The following is a 17,189-nucleotide window of genomic DNA, read 5'->3' as shown; positions in this document are numbered from 1 at the left end:
AACTGCCCTTTCACTTGTAGTTTGTGTACCTTTTTATACACAATTAAACATACTTACTAATATAGGTTTTAAATCTATTTTCAATGGAGATCTGAAAAATAATAATTTCAAAATTTTATACAAAGAATGTTCATCAGAAAATTCAAAATGAAAACCAAAATAAACAGGAGCAATGGAGGTAATATAGAAATATTTCTTTTTGGCTTTAGTAGAAACTTCCATAAAGGTTATAATATAAATGTTATAATACCAAATAAAATTGAGAAAGGAAATGGGGAATGTGTCAAAGCGACAACAACCCGACCATAGAGCAGACAACAGCTGAAGTCCACCAATGGGTCTTCAATGTAGCAAGAAACTCCTGAATGCGTAGGCGTGCTTCAGCTGGCCCCTTAACAAATATGTATACTAGTACAGAGATAATGGGTGTCATACTAAACTCTGAATATACCAATTTGTATATTAACAGTTTAAAAACGAAAAGAAAGAACTGCATTTAAATGTCTAAAGATGCACAAATTCAACTATATCCTAAAAGAAATAAAGGCATGAAATAGCTTTCAATGTCATTCTCCATTTAATTTCTACTTCCAAGGGGAATAACTCTAGTAAATATATTTGATCAGTGCTAATTTAAAAATTCTTCCAAAACATTGCTGTTGAAAGCCTGCAGCTACTATCATAAGTCAATATCAAATTTATATTACCCTGCTATCATAGTTAAAGCCTTTACAGCTGTTAATCTTGTTATTTCATTCTTCAATCTCTCTAAGAATATTGGTAAACAATTCTTCAGTTCTGCAGATAAACAGTCACCAAGGTTACAAATCATTTGACCCCTGTAATGGAAAAAAGTATATAATTCTTGCATTTACTTGGCACTGAATGATTTTTTAATTTCAATCTTTCATGTGTTTAAAATAGTCATTTAAACCTTAATAATTGTTGTATCATTTATATTTCAAATATACATTTCTTTGCTTGAAATAACTAAATATTGTTTATGAGGATACAAAAAGGAGAAGACATTAAAAACCTGACAAGGTAATTCCTCTCAAATCAGTGTCTATCTTTATTCTTTATCAAACACAACTCTTCATATTAAATGTTGACTTACATACAAGAAATAGCCCTCTCCTTGACCTCCTGATCAATATCAGCAGCCACTAATCTGTTCAGTGTACATTTGTATAAGTCTTTTACATAGGGTTTGTAATCAAAACTCACTTGTACATCTGGAAAAAATAATAGATGCTGATTAGTCATGTTAGTAATTATTAGATGTGCATTACCAAACAAGACACCTATATATCCACCAAAGTCAAAAGAAAAAGAATATAAAAACCACTTAATGGCCATCAAACCCCAAACAAAATAGCAAGCTTTAAAAAAGACACAAAATATATAAATGATTTTGCAAGAAAGAGGATTCATATGATCTAAAGCATTACATATTCCTTATGCTATTCATTAGATTATTTTTCGACTATAGAGAATATATTTTTTTAAAGGTTACCTTCCCTGAGGTTACATCATTATTGTATTCTGTCAGGTTAGAGCAACTTAAAGAAGCAAATCAAGCTTACAATCAGTGAAATTTGGGAGAAAAATTAACAGTTTTGAAATGATTCTGGCATGTATAGAAACATACAACAGTTGATTTTTTAGCATTGTGGGTTAGTCTTTGCTAAAACAAAGTCTGACTCACAACTTTTTAGACTATGGCTTCTTTAAGAGTTTGATATATTGTAAACACAGTACTAATGTTGAACTCTAGATGTCTTTATTCTTGTGTTTTCATGCTGATGTTTAATTAACATATTCCCCATGTCGCTTTTTATTCATATTTCCTTATCTCATGAGTTTTTCGTAATTGTGACATCATAATTTCCATTGCACAGTACAAATTCATATGACATATGAAAACATATGGTCTGAAGATAAAATCTTGTCTGGTTGCCTTGGTCCTTAACAATCAGGGACAAGCATACACGAGGAGGGTTGGAATCCTGCTAACATGTTTATACCTGACACACTCTCTATGTATGTACCTGTCCCAAATCAGAAGCCTGTAAATCAGTGGTTGTCATTTATTGCTGTGTTACATATTTGTTTTTTGTTAATTTCTATGTACATTATATAGGCCGTTAGTTTTATCGTAATTGTTTTCAATTTGTCATTCCAAGGCCTTTTAAAGCTGACGATGTGGTATGGGCTATGCTCATTGTTGAAGGCCATACAGTGACCGACAGTTGCTGATTTTTATGTCATTCCGTCTCTTGTGGAAAGTTGTCTCAATGGCAATCATACCACATCTTCTTTTTTATATGAATAACTATTAGTGAGAGATCAAAACTTTCTCAAACTTTGGTAACAATGAACAGCACCACAGTTATTTGTGGATATCATGTTCAGAAGTCTCCTCCTTATAACACAACTATTTTACTAACCTAATGGTCTGATGACCTTGACTAGCTGCTGTGTTACTAGCAAAGCTTCTGAAGTTATTTTATAGAATGGATCTCCAACTGCATGTACTATGGGCTAAAAAAAGATAAAATAGATTCCAACTGCTTTCTAAGTGCATTCTATACAATTATAGATCAATTTGACAACTTTGTAATGGATCATGTCTTTGAAAGTGAAAAAGGTTACATATGTATTTTTTTATAGTCTGATGCTTACTAAATGGTTCTGTGATACTTGTCAATAACATTTGTATATACCTGACCTTAAATAAATGAACCAAACTTAAAATAAAATTTCTACTTTAGTCTTTAGTTTTTATACTTACTGGTACCAAAACTTTAACATGTGGATGAAATACAACAGGACTATGGTGAGTTAGGATACAGTTCAGGAAAGACAATGTGTCTATCTTCATGTTGGAACTGGAGTTTTTATCACTGAAAAAATAATGCATCTTGAAATATGAAATAAAACTTCCAACCTTTTTATGCTCATCTTTGATAATTATTTTTATAAACCTGTATTTGCATCAAACAGATTGCTGTTTATTCAGAAATTTCAATGTTTCAATAATCCTATTTATTGTATTAAATCTTTAAACCATATTATTTTAAACTCAAATTTAAATTCCTACCTTGCATATAGTGATTGATTGATTGATAATTGTTGTTTAACACCTTTGTCAGCATATTGGCTATATTGTTGCCGTCATTTTTTATTTGAGCATATTTTGATAAAAGGTATATTGGACAGAGAAGCATAAATAAGTTTTAAATTTCATTCAAATTTTGACAAACTAAACTATCTTTCAAATTATACCCAAGTTGGTGGGTCAGGTCATTTGAGTATAAAAGTACATTTTGCAAAATAGAAACAAAGAGAATATTGTATCCCATATCACCTACAGCTACTTACTGCAAGTGACCTGTTACAGCACAAAAATATAAACATACCCTAGAGAATACTGTATCCCTGGAACTAATGCCTGTAGGTGATCTGTTAGGGCACCAGGTAGGACGACAACTAATTCTGTAAGTAAACTGAAGCATCCCTGTCTTGTCTTCACGCTCTTTTCCTTTAATTGTTTGTGTATGGCTTTGATTATGTCTGGTACCTGATTTTGTAACATTGAAACTGGTCTAAAAATAGAAAACTACAAGTTTGAGATATTTCTCATTAATGATAGAAGTATTCAGTAAATAGGGTGTTGATATTAAAGTGAAGGATCTAAAAGAAAAAAAAAAGGTGAAACATGCTCACATCCAAATAACAGAAAGCCTGATTTGTAGTTCTTTAGAAAAATGCACTGAAACATAATCATGTCATACCTGGCCACTATGGTTAATTTCAATTATTGCTTAACTTTTTTTTTATTATTTTACTGCCATGACTACAAGGCCTACATTCAAAGGTCACCCCTTTTGAGAGTTCAATTTTCTCTGGTTTAAAGGAGTACAGGTTTGACTGTAATCTTACCCTCCATCTTGATCCATAGCATCAGGGTCAGAGGTCACAGTAGGTCTGGTCTGTCTTAATAGTGTGATATAGGCATGGAAAATATCAGCTTTTACATTCTCTTCTCTCTCTGTCAAATTTTAAAGGAACAAATCTTATTATTTATAGAATAACTAATAGAAGAATTCAAATAGAGAAAAATATTCAATGAGTGTCAGACCGAACAACACATTAATTCATAAATGCACACAGCGCATGAGTTAATTATCAGTGTTGTCTGGTCAAGAGTTGAATATTTTTCAATATTTGATTTCTTCGAATAGTTATTCTTTTTATTACATTGGCTTTTTTTTTACAAAATGTAAGGAATTATATCTTTTTCTATGCATTCACAATTTGTTTTGATCTGATGTTATCACGTCTTCACAACTTCTATTGTTGTATGAGGTCAGAGAAGTGAAATAACCACGTTATCAGTTTTTATTTCACTGGGAAATTAATGTAATTCATTGCAACCAATGTAATAATTAAATTTATTTAAGACAATGCTAGAGTTAACTTTTCCTGATAACAAAGATAAAAAAAAATCAAATATAAAAGTAACCTAGCCATTTAACATGGTGACAGTTTTGTAAAATTCTCACCTTTAAACCGTGTAATAAGAGCTGGAGACACAGTTTTGTAGAATTCCATCAACATTTCATGTCTAGTAGCAATAACAGCATCCAAACATTTAGCAGCAGCTCGTCTGACTTTCCAACTCATGTCATCATCATCACTATACTCCTCATCACCTTCCCTATAAATAGGAAAAATATGAAGACATGACTGTAAAACATTTTCTGTTTATGAAGAAATAACATCAAAAATGAGTTGCACAATCACTTACCCGTTCATTCCATTTTAAAACGGAGTAAATCATGAAAAAAACGTTGATGACAAAATTATGTCTGAGCTGATAAACAAAACAACGTCAGCCAATCAGAAGACGTGTTACATCCAAAATTAAAATATTTTAAAAAAGTAATCAAAGTTTATACATTTAAATTTTCAAAAAAATTCTTATATCAACATCTATTTCACATTGCAAATTGAATATCTTATTAATTACAGGTTAAATAAGGATAAGAAAACTGTAATGGCTGTTACCTATATATACTGCCAATATTGTTTACAGGCATTAACAAATCACATGATCATTTACCATGATATAAAAAAACATTTGGTAGTACAATACTAATAGTTACAACAAAATAAACAAATCTAAAACACTAATTAAATGAAACTTCTAAAAGAACAATAACAAATGAATAAATATAGTCAACAATTTTTGCAAAAAACAAAAGTGAGAGGATTATTTCATATTATAGATTTTAAACAACTTTAAGGCACCTCAAACAATCTTCATAACCCAAATTCAATTGGTTTTTATCAGTTTGTTAACAACATATGAATACAAAGAAATGAAGGTATGCTTCAATAAGACAGCAACCGAATTGCAAATGACATTAACGCAACAATTGCAAGGTTGGTGGTAAAAATGGATTTCTGTGGTTGTTCTTGTTCATGGAGGTCTTTAGTTTAAATGAAATATCCCATACACATAAAACAAGGTTATTAAAAATTACTTCAATCACTTTACCTGGCAAGTCTGTAAAAACATTTCAGAAGAAGGTAAGATTTTGATAAATGACATTAAATGATTTCACAGATTATTAGCTTGATAAAGGGGGATAAAATTGTAGAAAGGTAGATTTCATCTGTATTATGGCCATGAAAATATTGAAATGGAAAATGGGTTGTGCAATTACGTCTGTAGTATGGTCCTGAAATCCTATCACACACATAGCGATGATGAAACTTGACATGTAAAATTGGGCATAAATGCCAGTAACTTTTTTTAAAATTAAGTAAATAACCAAAAAGATCTTTTGGAACTTCTTGTTCATAAATAACACATAGATATATCAAAATATTTTATGGGGTAGAAAAAGTTGACATTGAAGTGGGCGGCAAGCACCGGATGAGTCTCATAAAATTGTTGCTGAAAGTAAAAAACCTTAAAAAATCTGCTAGTCAAAAACTTATCACTTTCTGGAACTCATCAGGTAGCACCTGCCTGATATTATAAAACACAAAAATATAAAGAATGACCTTGCTTGAACACACCATACCATGTTATGATACGGCTGGAATGACTTATGGATTGAATTTCAAAAATATAAATAATTTTCTTCTTAGTGCTTTCATGTATCTTCTTGATTTTCATTGATCAACGTTTACATCTGCACTTAAAAATAGTCCTAGTCGCCCAATTAACAGATAAAATATGACATGTTTTTCAATATCCATGACATCTAAGTTTAAAGGTCAAAAGGTCAGACTTACTCATCTTCGTCATCGTCTTCAGCATCCATAGCTTCATCACCGAACCCATCATCGTCATCATCGTAGTTATAGTTAGGGTCATGACAGATGTACTTCAGACAGGTTTTTATTATCTGAAATCAGGAATAACACCTCAATTAATTGGAACTAAACTAATTTTCTCAAGCTCTTCATTTTTGCTACTTCAAAAATAGTGCAAATATAAATCGCTGCAAATGTGACTTAAAATAACCCTCATTATATATTTCAGAATGATTGCCCTAGACCTTACAATTAATCATTTGGCAAGTTGGAAATTAACAAACAGCAATGGCAACAATCCAGTTCTTTTCACATATTTTTTTTTGTGTGAACTTAAGATTGTTATTCTGTTTAACATGCAGTTATTTTTTACTCCCATTTCTTTCAAAAGGTAAAAACTGAAGTTTCTATACTGTGTATTCATGAATCTATCATTGGTACTAGTTTTCCTAGTATTTTCTTTTTTTGTAGTTTGTCAAGTCAAATTTGTACTTCATTGAACTTTTAAATTAATTATATTTTTAAGCATTTTTTACTTGTATGGACTTAAAAGATATATATTAAGTATTTGATAAAAAGCTGCACAACAGATCAGCCAATTTTATGGCATTTCCGTTAACTGAAGTCAATAATCATATAACTGTAAAGATTCTGTTGTGGAAATTTTCTAAATTGATAAAAAATCATTTGGATTCTCTCTCTTATGATATCTTAATATATATATCTTTTCCATTAATAAACATAAAATAACTAACATTAGTAACAAATGATGATATTTCTTTAGGACATCTTCTGACAAAAGATTCAAAAGCTTGCAGACAGTACTCTCTCAGTTCATCATCTTCTTCTTGACAAAACTTCATAATGGGTGGCACAATCTTTTCTAAATGTTCCCCAAATCTGTGACCTGCCTGTCGACTGTAAGTATTAAATAAATTTATATACTGTTAACCAACTTATTTTCACGAATATTTTATTTCGCATTTTACCCTTTCAAGTCCACTTCGCAACTATTTAATTTCGCGATTTTCAAATTTTTATGATGTAGTTTAATGAGGAAAGATCCATGTTTTACATTTTCGTGAGCGATTTATTTTCGCTACTTTCGAGAGTAAAAAAATAATGCAAATATAAATCGCATAAGTTGGTTTTCAGTATTGTTAAACTTTCAATACATTTTTCGAGATATGTGTGATCAAAGAAATAATGCAATACCCTCACACACATCTTTTTTTATATACAATAGACCTTACACTGCTAAATGAAAACCATCTGTTTAGATAAAGTTGTAAACATATTTTGTGCTTTTAAAAGCTGGTTTGTATCTCGTCTTTGTATAATAGAATAAATAAAGGTAAATAAAAAGAAGTTAGCAATCTAGTTCATGTGAATATTGTCACTCTTCTATGGTGTTAGTGTGAAGACAGCAGAAAGAACTTAAATATGATCATCTGTCCACTCTCTGAAGTGTATATTCCAAAAATTTAAATTCTAGCAAATACTGAGATTAAATTAAACTTGATTGAAGAACAGAAGACAGTTGGCAGGAGTAAACCAAGGAAACTACTTCAATTGTAGAGTGTTAAACATTACCTGATAGCTCCGACACACTGTATGAATGTTCTAGTTGTGGATGTTGAGGTATTTTTATTCAACTCTGTCAGTAAAAATTCTATCAACTCGAAAAACAATGTGTTGTTACAACTCATTACTAAGTAACCTGTAAACGAAAAAAAATAATATGGTTTCAACTTCCAGTCATCTTCTGATAAATGATAAATGTCAGTTTCTATGATAAAGAACAATTTGGAAGAAAATTTTATCAGTATAAAATGACTGTTAGTGATTAAATAACACAATGAATTTATCTTATTAAGTATGCAAATTGCCAGATGTTTTTAGAGTAAATAACAGTAATTTATTTTTTACTGTTTCTCAGTGAAAATTTCTTGTAAAAGCTGCAACTGAGTAAAACATTTCTTTTGATGTGTTTTAGAGTAAAATCTTTTACATGTGTGGAGGAATTCAGTATTGGGAAAAATGGATGGTTGGTCAATAAACCTCTTTTTTTACAAGAAAATTTTGTCTCTGGCAGACAAAATGTTGTGCATCAGATTATTTTAGTATCATACTAATAAAATTTAAAAAAAATCAGTGATAACCTCAAGAGGTATGGTCCAAGAATGTTTTTTTTCCACAAAAGAGCATACATTTTGGGGACAAATATGTGACATAATAAACATCCAAAGGTATTTTTAAAGAAAGCAGTCAGAAAACAGTGTAAATTGAATAGATGAACGTTTATTTTGAAAGTAATATTATCAAACATGCTAAAAATCACCATCAATAAGTTGTCCAGTGTTTAAAAAAATCGTATTTCCATCTGAAAAATATGTGTTCCGTATGTAACTAATAGTGTCCTACAGTGGTAGAAGACAATTTTCGTAAATCAATCGGCAAACATCGTGAAATGGCTGTGCAACCTTCTTGTTTTTCATAATTATAACAAGAACAACCCGTATCAAGAGATATTTAAATGGCAAGATAAATTATTATGGTGAAATTGATGTTTGTTCTCGCGACTTGAAATTGGCGTCATGATATTACGAACGCAACTTTCATTGTTATGCTTCAGTGTAATAATCTGAAGAACATCGAATGTGTTTTAAATCTATTGTTAGACTGGGGATTTCCATCACGTCACGAGAAATTGTGATAAATAACAGAAAATATGACGTAGAACACACATTTTGGTGTGTCGTCTTAAACATGGAAGACAGTGACGTACGCAACGGGGTAAGTAAACTTCATTAAATTTTGTACTTTTCTTAATTCTTATTCGTTCCAAACATGAAATGAATTAATTTAAGGCTTTTTAGAAGTATTATGTTTAATTCTAAATGAAGGATTTCCAATTTTTACTTGTTAATTCTAGAAAAGATAAACTTTTAATGACACGATCGCGAAAGCCCAGTGTAGTCCAAGTGTTACGAACGTAATGAATTTTTTAGATTTACGATTTTTTAAGACATCAATAGTGACGTTTCGAAATATTCTACACAGAATTGTCTGTAAGGGTTTCTTGTGTGTTAAAATCAGCTGATCTTATCTTTCCTAATCTTTATTTTACACATACTGTTTTTTTGTAACGTTCATTATGAAGGACACCAAAAAAAAGTGTCTTTTGTGACGAACGTACATAAAATAAGTCATAAAGTGTGCCATAATTAAATTTAAATGCCAGAAATGAGAACCAGTACCCTTAAAACTGAAACATTTCTTTCTAATAAAAAGATGATATGTTTACAACTGTTCTTTAATGATAATAAGCATATTGTTCTGTTCCAAAAAGTGGACACCAAACGAACAGTCAGTATTGTGTCATTTGTTATGCACACAACACTCGATGTGAATAGAAGTCAAGACAAAATATAAGCCATTGCTGCTAACCATTTTGTTGTATTATCATTGATTATTTCTTTAGCAAAGAAAGTTCATGTTAGCAGTGTATTAGCTGTTAATGTAAAAATGAAATTTAGAAATTAAATGTTTTGTTCATAACAAAGACGACGTAATTTCATGTCTTTTGTTATGAACAATACACATATCAGTAAATTTTATGTAACAACCTTTATGTTTAATAATCTTTCAAAATTTATACCAGATTTGACACAAACTCATTTAAACCAAATATTTGTAATGTACTCAAAGGTGTTATCAAGTTTATTAATGTCTATAAAAAAAAATTGTTTTGTTCACAACATCTGACTACTATAATATATTGTCTTATGTTATGAACAAAACATGTTTGTACTTATTTTGTACTGCTCTGATACATTTTAAATTCCCTTAGGAAAGCAATATAATGCAGTGAGGAACTTTTGGTGTGTAGAAAATTTATTGCACAGATTATTATTTTACACACTTATAAAGTTTTAATTAAAACTTTTTGTTTTGTTAGTAACAATTGACTTCTGAAAATGCTGTCCTCTGTTATGAACGAAACATACATGAAAAAACTAACTATTGTCATGATAATTTATATATTATCCTGTCATATCTTGGAAAAAATGGATAAAACTTAAACTAAAACATATGCATTTAAAATAAAATATTTACATGTGTTATTTTAACTTTGTATAAAACTTTTGTCTTGTGAGTAACACTTGACTACACAATAATTTTGTCCTCTATTAGAAACAAAACAGACAAAATGATATATGTCGTCCCTTTAGCTGAGTGCTTTCAGTTTCTTTTGTCAGTTCAAATAGTCATTACAACTGTGTAAAATATTGTCAATAAAGATATTCATAGTACATATTTCTGTGAAGAAAGTGCCTTAAATTATTTTTTGTTTTGTTCATAATACAGGAAACAAAATCGTATTTTATAACAAACAACAATGCATATTCCTGATTTCAAGTGATCATTGAGAACAAAATTTAGCAATAAAGGTTACATGAAAAATAAATTGTTTATATACGATAGTAGAGGCAGATCTAGGGGGGTCATGGGGCCTGCCCCCCCCCCCACTTTTTGGAAAAAAATATTGGTTGCTTATATAGGAAATCACTGGAGCGGGCCCCCTCTAAGGTCAGTCAGTGGGCCCCAACTTATGAAATTTTTTGGATCCGCCACTGAGAGGGGCATTATGATTTCTGGTTGCGCCCATCTGTTAGTTCATCCGTCTGTCCCGCTTCAGGTTAAAGTTTTGGCTGTTAGTTTTTGCCATTTCAGGCCATTTATAGAGCTCTGACTATGTGATATGGGCTTTGCTCATTATAGAAGGCTGTACAGTGACCTTAGTGTAATTTATTTCTGTGTCAATTTTTATGGAGATTTGTCTCATAAGCATGATTAGCGATCATACCACATCATTTTTTTTCAATATTCAAGTCATTTTAAACAATTTCTTTTTTTCAGATCGTCATGGATACTACAGAAAAATTATTTGTCCTAAGACCACGAAAGAATCTAAGCAAATTATCATTATTAGAACCAACATGTTCCTCGAGTGAAAAGAAAAAGGCCATGACTGGCAAAGAAAGATCCAGAAAATATCGAAAAAAACTGAAGGAAGATAAAGAGCTGTATGATGCACATAGGAAATATGATAATGCCAGAGTAGCAGCCTATATTCAAAGCATGCCAGATGAAAAAAAGAAAGAGTATAACGAAAAAACAAGGTTAAGAATGCAGGCATATAGGGAGAGAAAAAAAGGTCAACTGATCTCCACCACAATAAAACCCAAAAAAGCAGTGACACGAGCTGAGAAAGAACATCAAAAAGCCAAATGGTGTGAGGCAAAAAGAAAACAAAGGCAAAGTATGACAGCACAAAAAAGAAGAAGAATCAATGAAAAAAGACGAGAAAATTATGCTCACAAAAAACAAAAAATCAGGCAGGAGATGAGAACAAAACAAAAAATTACAGAAAAAAAACAGCAAACTACAACAGAATCGGGGTTTAGATCTGATGATGCCAGACGCAAAGCAGTGTCAAGAATGAAGACCATTTTGCCATCTTCTCCACGAAAATTCTCTACTCTTCTTTCGTCTATAATAGAAAAAGCTACACCAAGTAAAAAAAGTGCATTAAGAAAACGTTTGATTTGCAGCCCAAATTCAAAAAAAAGACTTGAACTATTTGATAACTCTTTTGGAGACATAAAAAGGAAGATGGAAGGTATAAAGAAAAGTAAATTGAAGAAAAATATTGTTTTCAAAAGAACAGTTGCGCATCTATTGAGTAGATCTGCAATAAAAACAGTAAGAAGAAACGAAAAAAATATATTGGATCAATTTGGAATCTCAAGAAAGCTTGCTAAAAGCTCTGTCATAGACAATTTTGATAATCTTGATGCCAGGAAAAAGAGGAAGGATGCTTTAAGTGAAGTGGAACTGGAGAAGGTTGATAATTTTTTCAAAAGACCTGATTTTGTAAGAACTCTTCCATCCACAAGCCTTATTGGAAAAGATGTTAATAAGGTTAAGCATGTGATGGAGTGCTCTCTGAAACGAATGCATGAAGAATATACATCAGAAAATCCTGAAAAGCCAATAAGCTATAGTAAATTTATTAAACAAAAACCTAGGAATGTCCTCCCTATGTCAAAAAACAAGTTTATGAATTGTCTGTGCGAGTACTGTGTAAATATGGAGCTGTGTGTTGATGCCTTGAGATCTTTCACACAACACAGGCAAATAATTGCTGATCGTAATGAAATTGTAGATGAAGAAAGGATACAGAATAATGAAATACCTGAGCTATTGGCTATCAGGGACAAATACCAACTTTCCAGCTGGACTTTATGTCCAAAACAAAATTTAAACTACCGAAAACAGTGTTTTGATAGAAAATGTGTCCAATGTGGCACAAGCCAACTTAATGAAAAGCTGGTTTTCCTTGAGGATTATTCTAATGACAACATAAAATGGTCAGCGTGGGAACGGACTAAATATAAAAATGCAGCTGGGAAGGAAAGCTTGAGGATGATGAAAATTCCAAAAGAAGAAAAATTTAATAACTTTTTATCAATATTAAAAGTTAAACTTGAACCCTTTGCTAAACATATTTTCGATGCTAAATGGCAGGCGCAGCAATTTAAGAAAATTACTATGGCTGTCCCTGAAAATTGGGTCGTCATGTGTCTTGACTTTGCCGAGAACTTTACTTGTCTTTGGCAAGATGAGGCACAGGGTGCACATTGGTCCTATGACCAGGTAACAATCCACCCAATTGTATCTTATTACAATTGTCCGAAGGAAAACTGTACGAACATTGTTGAAGAGAGTATTATGTTCATAAGTGATGATCATAAGCATGACAACCATGCTGTCCAACACTACCTTAAAACAGCAGTAAATCATCTTCTTGCAAAAGGCATTGAAATAGAAAAATTGATCCAATTTTCAGATGGTGCATCCTCGCAATACAAGGGGAAGGTTAATTTTGCTGATCTTTCTTATTCCTATCAAGACCTCGGGTTTCAGTCAGAGAAGCACTTCTTTGGAAGTCGCCATGGAAAAGGCCCATGTGATAGAGAAATAGGTACAGTAAAGAAGAGTGTTGTTTTGGCTGTCAAGAGCAGATCAACAGAGGTTTCAGATGCAAAAACATTTTATGATTACTGCAACAAAGCACTTACTCGACCAAAAGAAGAAGATGAACATGTCCATTTTAAAAGAAAATGTATTTATGTAACATGTGGACAGATTGAGAGGAACCGCCCAGAAAGGCAGTCCCTCAAAGCGGTAAAAGGTACAAGAACATATCATAGTTTCAGATGTATACAAGAAGGTGTTGTGACACACAGAGAAAGATCTTGTTTCTGTGAGTCTTGTATTACATCTCAAGGTAAATGTGAAAATGAAGATCTCCTGGGCAAATGGATTGTTTCAAATCTTAAAAAAAGAGTGGTACAGAGACGAAATGTTCGTGCTAGAACTGCTGAAATTAATAACATGGAAGAAGATGGTCATTCAGAAGACGATAGAATGGATGATCAAGAAGAAGGAAGGGCTGATGAAGTTGATGAAGATGGTCAGATAGAAGAAAGGGCTGATGAAGTTTATGAAGATGATCAGATAGAAGGAAGGGCTGATGAAGCAGATGAAGAAGGTCAGATAAAAGAAAGGGCTGATGAAGTAGATGAAGATGGTCAGATAGAAGGAAGGGCTGATGAAGCAGATGAAGAAGGTCAGATAGAAGGAAGGGCTGATGAAGATGGTCAGATAGAAGGAAGGGGTGATGAGGTAGATGAAGATGGTCAAATAGAAGGAAGGGCTGATGAGGTAGATGAAGATGGTCAGATAGAAGAAAGGGCTGATGAAAAGGGTCAAGTAGAAGAAGATGATCAGATAGAAGGAAGGGCTAGTAAAGAGAGTCAAGTAGATGAAGATGGTCAGATAGAAGAAAATGAAAGGTCTACTGAATCTGAAGATGACATGACCTTATTAAATGGTAAATAATATATATTGCAGACACAGTTTTGTACATTTTAATGTGTATGTACCAAGGTCATTTAACATTTTGACTTTGGAGTTTGCTTTACTCCACCCTAGGTCATTGTTTATAATATTTTGATTAATAGCATCAATAGGAAAACTGTTTTTGTCATAGCTATTGTCTCCAAATTTATCAAAATCTAATTGTAAAATTAACTATGAAATGTTAATGTTTATTTTAAAAACTTGTTCATTATGTGTTCACTTAATTTGTAAGTATCTTTTATTTACAGACTCTACCATGGAAATGATAAATGCTGACATTAATCAGATATCATTTGAATATGATGACCTTTTAGAGACTGTCACCATGGATCAGAAGATAAATGAAGACCATGCAAAGTGAGTTGCAAAATTATCTATTAAGATTCAAACAATATAACTTAAAAAAGTAACTTTAAGGGGGTACCCAACACTATACCCCAAAAAAATCCTGTCGTTTAATTTTTCTTAATTTTTTTTCATTGATAAACTAGGCCAACCTAAACATCTTGTAAAAATTTTAAATGATTTGAACCATAGGTTTAAAAGATTTGGTAACTCAAATATGGCATCTTTTACATACTAGTATCGGCCAAAATTGGAAGTTTCTGAAATATGGGTATAGGGTTGAATTTGTTAAAAAAAATTAAATTTAATCCTGAATTGACAATAGCATAGCTAATAATGATAGCTGAGGTGAATATTAGTTCACTGATACCCCTTTCTTGTAAGTTTTTTATTTCGGATTTAAAATTTTGCCAGAACTTTAATAGGGGGTATCAGAATCAGCCCCGAAAAGTGAATGCTGTGCTTCTAGTATTTGAAGAAGAATTTTTTTTTTGTAAAATACTGTGTCGTTTAATTTTTTCATAAAACTAAGCATTTGGAGTGCTATACTAGTCGGTTGTTCTTGCAATTTTTTTTTTAAATTTAACCAGTAGATTTTTTGGTATTTAAGTTTAAATTACGCCCCACCCTCAAATTGGTTCATTAAATAAGAGCAAAATCTATTCAAAAAGTACATAATGGCCATAGTTTTGTTCGTCTTTTGAACTAGGCCTTAGCTATTTGGCATGTGGATGTATCATCACAGGGTTAAGTGTCTTGCATCATGATGACATTTGTGTGACCTTCAAATGTGACCTCAAGGTCAACTTTATGGTTTTTTTCCGTGAAAAACACAACCATGTAGGCCATAACTTCTTTGCCTTTTGCCCTAGGCCTTACATCTTTGGCATGTGGATGTATCATCATGAGGTGGTGTGCCTTCTTAAAATTCTGACCTTCATGAGACCTTGAACTTGACCTCAAGGACGATAATTGTGGTTTTTGGTAAGAAACACTTTTACGGGCCATGACTTTTATGTAGTTATTAATTCATATTTATTTTAAAAAATCATATTACACAAGCTTTAATCGACCATACAACAATATAGACACATTTATGAAATGTCAAACCATTCAATGCACACGGAATACATAATGGACATGTAGTCACATAAAATTGTTTGAAAAGGGAATCGTTTCTATTGAAAGCGCAGTGTACGTACTTAACTACTCAACAGACAGCAAAGTGAAAACTTCCTAGGAAACAAACAGAAGAAGGAGTTATGCCAAATAACTATATACCAATAATGGGACGGACGGAAGGACAGACGGACAGGGGTTAAACAATACCCCCCCCCCCCCCCCCCCCCCCCCCCGACTTTCAGTTACAGGGGCAAAAAAAGGATGTAATTGATTTTTGAGATACGAGCTGTTGAAATTAAAAGCATGACACGCCAAAAATACACATGATAAATAGGGAAAAGCTTAAAAGTTGGCAGATGCTTTACATGATCAAGATTTTCAATTTAATGGTCTTTTGACCAGATTCAAAAAAATACAATTCAAAACTTAACGACAAAACCATTGGTGCAAAGAACGACGGCTCATGAGAGATGAAATAGAGCTGACTGTGCAAAATCCTTATACTGTTAAAACATATAATATTTTTATTATTTCTGCAGAGGTTATGAAAATTAGATACAACTGGTTTTTAGTTAAAAGCACGGCAGTTACAAGTTTCACATTATTTTTGGGGCCCCTTATTATTATAGAGAATGATTACTCTATTTAGTAATAATCTTGAATTGAGACTTGAGAAGAAACATTTCACTTGTCACAAGTTTGCAATAACACCACACTTCCTTTTTTATATTTATTCCAAAATTGCATTTGATAAACAAAATCGGAAAGATACACAAGTTGACATGACAAATGCACAACAAAAGACAATAACAAATTTTGCTATCCCTTCGAAAATTTGATGAAGCGAAAATGATATGTTCTATTTATATCATACATGTGTAGTTTCAGTTTCAACTATGACTCTAAATATAGAATTTACTTTCCCTAAAATTGTGGACGGAATAGAAGACATCTGTTAATTTTCTACACCTGTCAGGATAAAGGTTGGAAAAAGATACTAGAAAGATATATTTCTTTTTATTCAGATGAATTAAGAAAGCAAAAATATGTGTAGTGTTTTTTGGACTGAATCTGACGCTTTTTTCTTCTTTTTGCCTATAGCTTGTTCCGTGACATGTAAATGATGCACTGGTGGTTGATTATCCCTCTGGGTATCTTCTAACTTTTTATATGAATATAAATTATGCAATAAAATAGTCAATTGCACTTTAAAAAATATGACAGCAATTATAATATTATAAATTATTCGTAATCTTTTTTACATTACTGCATGTATTTCTAAGACCATAGTGTATTGCATTAAAAACTACATGTTTCGTTTAAAAAAAAGTATTGTGGAGCTGAGACTACTATAATGTTATAGTACTCTCAGTGTGGAGTCAATTCAGTTTTGATTT

General features: G+C 31.8%; 1 protein-coding gene across 2 annotated transcripts in view; it reads right to left on the bottom strand.

Moving 5' to 3' along the window:
• LOC139499553 (cullin-associated NEDD8-dissociated protein 1-like) overlaps positions 1-17,189 on the bottom strand; it is a 57,810-nt gene that overhangs the window by 23,481 nt on the left and 17,140 nt on the right. For both annotated transcript variants that reach the window (XM_071288278.1, XM_071288279.1), the window contains exons 8-18: positions 7,927-8,053; positions 7,089-7,251; positions 6,313-6,425; positions 4,569-4,723; positions 3,946-4,054; positions 3,423-3,608; positions 2,795-2,906; positions 2,451-2,544; positions 1,118-1,235; positions 708-839; positions 58-91 (exon numbers count right to left, since the gene is read on the bottom strand). In XM_071288278.1, coding sequence (XP_071144379.1) covers positions 58-91; positions 708-839; positions 1,118-1,235; positions 2,451-2,544; positions 2,795-2,906; positions 3,423-3,608; positions 3,946-4,054; positions 4,569-4,723; positions 6,313-6,425; positions 7,089-7,251; positions 7,927-8,053 — 1,343 coding nt within the window. The remainder of the gene's footprint in view (positions 1-57; positions 92-707; positions 840-1,117; positions 1,236-2,450; positions 2,545-2,794; positions 2,907-3,422; positions 3,609-3,945; positions 4,055-4,568; positions 4,724-6,312; positions 6,426-7,088; positions 7,252-7,926; positions 8,054-17,189) is intronic.

This window comes from Mytilus edulis, chromosome 12 (genome assembly GCF_963676685.1).
Source record: "Mytilus edulis chromosome 12, xbMytEdul2.2, whole genome shotgun sequence".
Classification (NCBI taxonomy): Eukaryota; Metazoa; Mollusca; class Bivalvia; order Mytilida; family Mytilidae; genus Mytilus; species Mytilus edulis.
The sequence above is the reverse complement of the archived record's forward strand: the minus strand, read 5'-3'. Positions and strand labels throughout refer to the sequence as shown.